This window comes from Solanum pennellii, chromosome 10 (genome assembly GCF_001406875.1).
Source record: "Solanum pennellii chromosome 10, SPENNV200".
NCBI classification, from domain to species: domain Eukaryota; kingdom Viridiplantae; phylum Streptophyta; class Magnoliopsida; order Solanales; family Solanaceae; genus Solanum; species Solanum pennellii.
Genome location: NC_028646.1, coordinates 33728478 through 33735433, shown reverse-complemented (window position 1 = coordinate 33735433; position 6956 = coordinate 33728478). Strand labels below are relative to the sequence as shown.

Sequence of the window (6956 nt, the reverse complement as noted above, 5' to 3'; positions counted from 1 at the left end):
TTGATATATATATATATATATATATATATGGAACATGTTGAATATAATGGTCCAATTATCATGTATAATAACTAGAGTTAAAGTCACACTAGCACTAGGACAGTGGTCAACTTCAGCTAGTTGTACAAGAAGTAGCAGCCTAATTGATATTTGGTAGCGTGACTCGTAACTCCAGTAATTATACATGTTGATTGAACCACGTTATTTAACCTAATTCATATCTTCAGTTTCTCTTATTGTTTAATAACAGCTAGGTAAGTAATGATGAATTGTTACATACATGGTAAAATTCGAGACCAAGAGATAGACATCCTGAAAGCTCTTAATCCCACTTGCTTAAGCATTTGAATGTCTTCCTGTAATAATCAGTGAAACATATTGTGAAATTAGGTCTTAGGCCTAACTCACACCCCAAAAGCTAGCTCAAAGGGAGGAGGATTGCCCAAGCCTTATAAGAAGTCCACCCATCTCATTAACCACCGATGTGGGATTTTTGTCATTCTTTAACTCCCCACCTCACGCCCAGTGCTTAGCATCTGGTGCGTGGGCAATTTTGATTTTGGCGACCCCAACATCGGGTGAGACGGGCCCTGCTCTGATACCATGTGAAATTAGGTCTTAGACCTAACTCACACCCCAAAAGCTAGCTCAAAGGGAGGAGGATTGCCCAAGCCTTATAAGAAGTCCACCCATCTCATTAACCACCGATGTGGGATTTTTGTCATTCTTTAACTCCCCACCTCACGCCCAGTGCTTAGCATCTGGTGCGTGGGCAATTTTGATTTTGGCGACCCCAACATCGGGTGAGACGGGCCCTGCTCTGATACCATGTGAAATTAGGTCTTAGACCTAACTCACACCCCAAAAGCTAGCTCAAAGGGAGGAGGATTGCCCAAGCCTTATAAGAAGTCCACCCATCTCATTAACCACCGATGTGGGATTTTTGTCATTCTTTAACTCCCCACCTCACGCCCAGTGCTTAGCATCTGGTGCGTGGGCAATTTTGATTTTGGCGACCCCAACATCGGGTGAGACGGGCCCTGCTCTGATACCATGTGAAATTAGGTCTTAGACCTAACTCACACCCCAAAAGCTAGCTCAAAGGGAGGAGGATTGCCCAAGCCTTATAAGAAGTCCACCCATCTCATTAACCACCGATGTGGGATTTTTGTCATTCTTTAACTCCCCACCTCACGCCCAGTGCTTAGCATCTGGTGCGTGGGCAATTTTGATTTTGGCGACCCCAACATCGGGTGAGACGGGCCCTGCTCTGATACCATGTGAAATTAGGTCTTAGACCTAACTCACACCCCAAAAGCTAGCTCAAAGGGAGGAGGATTGCCCAAGCCTTATAAGAAGTCCACCCATCTCATTAACCACCGATGTGGGATTTTTGTCATTCTTTAACTCCCCACCTCACGCCCAGTGCTTAGCATCTGGTGCGTGGGCAATTTTGATTTTGGCGACCCCAACATCGGGTGAGACGGGCCCTGCTCTGATACCATGTGAAATTAGGTCTTAGACCTAACTCACACCCCAAAAGCTAGCTCAAAGGGAGGAGGATTGCCCAAGCCTTATAAGAAGTCCACCCATCTCATTAACCACCGATGTGGGATTTTTGTCATTCTTTAACTCCCCACCTCACGCCCAGTGCTTAGCATCTGGTGCGTGGGCAATTTTGATTTTGGCGACCCCAACATCGGGTGAGACGGGCCCTGCTCTGATACCATGTGAAATTAGGTCTTAGACCTAACTCACACCCCAAAAGCTAGCTCAAAGGGAGGAGGATTGCCCAAGCCTTATAAGAAGTCCACCCATCTCATTAACCACCGATGTGGGATTTTTGTCATTCTTTAACTCCCCACCTCACGCCCAGTGCTTAGCATCTGGTGCGTGGGCAATTTTGATTTTGGCGACCCCAACATCGGGTGAGACGGGCCCTGCTCTGATACCATGTGAAATTAGGTCTTAGACCTAACTCACACCCCAAAAGCTAGCTCAAAGGGAGGAGGATTGCCCAAGCCTTATAAGAAGTCCACCCATCTCATTAACCACCGATGTGGGATTTTTGTCATTCTTTAACTCCCCACCTCACGCCCAGTGCTTAGCATCTGGTGCGTGGGCAATTTTGATTTTGGCGACCCCAACATCGGGTGAGACGGGCCCTGCTCTGATACCATGTGAAATTAGGTCTTAGACCTAACTCACACCCCAAAAGCTAGCTCAAAGGGAGGAGGATTGCCCAAGCCTTATAAGAAGTCCACCCATCTCATTAACCACCGATGTGGGATTTTTGTCATTCTTTAACACCCCACCTCACGCCCAGTGCTTAGCATCTGGTGCGTGGGCAATTTTGATTTTGGCGACCCCAACATCGGGTGAGACGGGCCCTGCTCTGATACCATGTGAAATTAGGTCTTAGACCTAACTCACACCCCAAAAGCTAGCTCAAAGGGAGGAGGATTGCCCAAGCCTTATAAGGAGTCCACCCATCTCATTAACCACCGATGTGGGATTTTTGTCATTCTTTAACACATATATATGCAGTCTAGAGGGACAAAATAAGTGCAACGAATATGCACTGTCATGTGTTATATACCTTATAGCGGTGGTAAAAGTCAACAGCCACATCTGCTGTAGACGCATCAAAGATCTTTTCTGTATTTTGGAAGAATAATATTTGCTAAGAAAGAGTTATAATATCATATGAAGAAACAAGCACTAAGAAGACTAATTATCATCAATTTCATTCTGTACGTGAATCTTTCATTTCTACTTCACATACATATTACTCTTTTTTTTCCTCGCATTGAAGAATATCCGCTAAAAAAGGTCTATATAAAATAATTATGAACTTTGAAAATCATATTGACTTGATGCTCTTTAATTTAGTTATGGAATGAATAAGTACGAAATTGTTTGGAATGGAGGAACATTTTTCAAAATGCATTTCTCCATGTTTGAAAAATATTTTCTCCAGAAAAAATAATTTAATGAAATAATAATAATTTTTCTAATTAAAATAAGAAAACCGAATTGCAACATTTTATGTTTATTTTTCGCCTACCTCCCCCAACTCAACCATATATCTCATCTTCATAATATTTTTACTAGATAACATAGGAATATTCTTGTGATAATATTGCTTATTTACTTATAATCAAACCGTAGAAAATAAGTAAAACACCCACTGAGCTTGTTATTATAACAGATATCACTCATCTTAATAAGTTGTTGAGAAAAATGGAGAGGAACTGGGTAATTTAACTATAAGATAATCAAATATATATAGTAGCTAGCTTTGTGGTCACATTCGAAACAACGAAGGCAAAGTTATTTTGTGGTATTAGATATTCGTCAAGCTTTCAAAATGCAGTGATCACTAATGTAATTGAATTTTGCAGTATTGGTGAAGGGTAACTGGGTATAGTATTATTGATCGATCTTTGGTAGCAACACTTTTCTTATGTTTTGGTGATTTTCATTTTGATAAGTTAACAGTGGTAATATTTAAACTTTTTTTTGTCCCGTCCTTATAGCTAATTGTATATATTTAATGATGAGACCTGGGTGCTGCCGGGTAAACGTGTCCCATATACTAGGTCCTCTTCCTCCTTTAAGCGCCTCTCCTTCGATCTGAAAGCTCATTAAACAACACAAAAGGTGTGTTTATATTTGTGTGTGAGGTAGGTAATACTATTTAAATAAATAAAAACATAATTAGTAGCTTAATAATTCTTAAATAAAATCTGTGTGTTCAATTCTCACTATTTAATCAAAAATATATATATATGTGTACACGCACGCTTGAAATAAGTGTTGAAACGATGATATATATTGATAATATTATACCTGATAAGCAGCTGATGAAGCGCCAAACACAAAATCAGGAGGGAAACTAGTTCGATTAAATGGAGCGTAAAAGCGTTTTGCAGGGATTGCAGCGCTCGTTAGAGCAAACAAATTAGCAACAGCTATAACAAGAAAGATTAACACATTTCTCATACCCATTGTTGCGTACGTGCCTCTCTACTTTCTGCAATGCCCACCTATTTATACTAAAATATATATTATTATTCTTCAACTACTACTTCCCTTTATTTATTTATTCATTTATATTTATTTATGCCACCTATCATAAATATTATTTTTAAAAAAACAAACAAGCAATATATATATATATATGTGTGTGTGTGTCTGTGTGTGATATTTTATATACCCTTACCTTATATGGAAAATAAACAGCATATCTGTTGTACAACTGTCTTAACATCTTTATGCATTTTGCAATATTATTTGCTGGAGTAATAAAGAGTTACATGTAGGTAGGGTATGCAATAATCGAATTGGCAAATAAATCAAATTGAAACAAATAACATTTGGGTCATTGCTATTGTGTTATTAGGTTAACGGGTTTTTAATGATTCTATTAAAAAAGTTATTGGTTTTATTAGTTTGATATCCGTTTTTAGCATTGACAAACTTACCTTTTTTTATGTTGGGTTTTTCTAATTAATTATCCTACTAAGTAAATTCTTCGAATATAATTAATAATGTGTCATATTATATTGTATATTATTCTAATAAAATAGTGTTTGAATATATTATATTATTCTACGTCGTTATATAATATCACATATCTATAATTGGAAAGATAAATCTACTAAAAAAAATAAAATATATAATAGGGCTACTATAAAAAAGAATAAGATAAAAAATAAAATATGACTATTGCATTATAAAGAAAGAAAAATAAAATATGACTATTACATTATAAATAAAGATAAGAATGAGAAAAAAAAATTAAAATAACAAAGAAATCACAAATTGGCACTAAATCTATCGTTATATGTAATGGGTCTTTTACATACTACAGCATTGTTTCCTCTCTTTTTTTTTATACAAAAAAAAAATGTTTTATTTCAAAATTAAATAAGCCATTATTGAGAATGCCCTTGAAGTGGTCAGACTGATTCATAACCGACACCCTCTCTGTTTTGGAATTTAGTTCTTTTCAGTTATTATTATTTTTTGTCTATTACGTCAATTGCACATTTGGATGAATATTTGTTAAATATAAGGTTCGACATAAAATATAAAAAAAATCAAATTCTCAAATTAAGTTTTAAAAAATTATAATTTGATAATCGATAATTTGATATTTGATACGATATTCGGGAGTAAAATGTTAAAATTATGACATTCGAATTTAAATTGAGTATGAAATATTTGTACCATTTGATATTTGCTATTTCTTTAATATCGAATTATTTACTTAATGGAGGTTATATATTAACATGTTCATTGCTCATTAGCTCAAGATCAAAGAGAAAATTAAAGAATAAACATAAACAACTCAAACACGTGTTATTTAGTTGTATCAATTTATTTTTCTTGATGTCTTCCTACTTACTATATCGTGCATCCACATAAAATAGAAATAATTGGAGCAATAGTATTAACATTGTAATGCAATCAGCTATAACTTTAATACGATATTATCAAATATTGTGTCAAACGAAAGTTTAATTTACCGATTACCAGATAACCGAATCGGATTTAAAAATTTGATATTTCATATCTGTTTTTAACTACCAATAACTAAATCACTAAATTCCAAATTTAAAATTCTCAAATCGAATATTGAATACCTACTCCTAGTTAAATAGGTGATGAATCTTACTTAACAAGTATTCTAATAATAATTAGAGAAAATGGTCTAAAGTCCATTCAATTTATTGTAACGATCCTCTTAAGTGTTTTTATGAATCTTAACCATTATTTTTATATTAATCCTTTTTAGTAGCTTGTATAAATAATTTATGACTTATAAAAATAAGAGACATGATTTTCATATTTAATAAAGGATTATTTTGTTGCTAATAATAATAGAAAAGAAAACATAAATAAATAAATAAAAGAAATAAGGGTCAAAAGCCCTAACTGAAACTTGAAATAGCTGCTGGCCAAAAAAAAAAAGAAAAGAGAGAAGAAGATGAAGAACGAACGTAACGAACGAATGATGGGAGCAGGCCGTACTCCATCCGGTAAAATTTTAATACAACTAATTCATATATTGGTGATGTCGTATTTTAATTATTATTATTACAATGTTAGATGTGAAAGAAAGTAAAGCAATTGGATAGGAAAAATAAATAAATAATGGAAACACCGTCGGAGTAATAGCAGTAGCTATTATTGTAGTTTTGGGGTTAAAAAAAAATTATAATATAGATGAGTTCATGCCCATTGATGGCCTAATTGTCCAATGATGGCCTAATCATTGGACAATGATGGTGCAGCTAGTAATTAGGTGTATTAGTGCTTATAATTAAAACAAAGAAATATGTTAGTTTGGAAAAAAATTGGTTCCACGTACGCGACTAATATTAGGTATTACTTGATTATTTATTTATTATATTATGATTCAAGTTTTGATATATATAAAAATATATAATTAAATAGTGGGTGTATGATAGTATATGAAGATCATTAATGCTAAACCCTAGGCTTGAAATTTGAAAAAGAACTTGAAGGAGTTGAAAGATTATTCGACATCAAGATTAGGAACTTGATTATAATTTTGGGTCTAAGCTAGACATATAGCATATGGGTGTTTTTTTTGTTTGGAATCTTATGGTGATTACACATTTGAATAGATTGCATCTATTTGGAAGTCTAAAGAAAAGGCAAGGCTCAAGTCCCGGAGTGATGTTCGACTACTTGAGGCAAGTGGATTTCTAAACTCTTGTTAAGTGTATGAAATGCGTGTATGTCCTTGTGGTATATGTTTGGGAGTAACGGGATTGGTGATGAGTTGACTTGTCCACATTGATTAGTTCTAATGATGAAAAGAATGGGGATAACAAAAGGCAATGTGATTAATTGTTTATGTGTGTTGTGTTGAGAAAGGGTTGAAGGCTTGTTGAATCATTGTTGATGTAACTTCATGTTTG

At 34.9% G+C, this 6956-nt stretch overlaps 1 protein-coding gene across 1 annotated transcript in view; it reads right to left on the bottom strand.

The window, feature by feature from the left end:
* LOC107002712 (vicianin hydrolase-like) overlaps nt 1-4039 on the bottom strand; it is a 7463-nt gene extending 3424 nt beyond the window's left edge. The window contains exons 1-4 of the mRNA XM_015200857.2: nt 3853-4039; nt 3567-3636; nt 2600-2658; nt 281-356 (exon numbers count right to left, since the gene is read on the bottom strand). Of these exons, the coding sequence (XP_015056343.1) occupies nt 281-356; nt 2600-2658; nt 3567-3636; nt 3853-4011 (364 nt within the window). The 5' untranslated portion in view covers nt 4012-4039. The remainder of the gene's footprint in view (nt 1-280; nt 357-2599; nt 2659-3566; nt 3637-3852) is intronic.
* Between the last annotated feature and the right edge of the window lie 2917 nt (nt 4040-6956).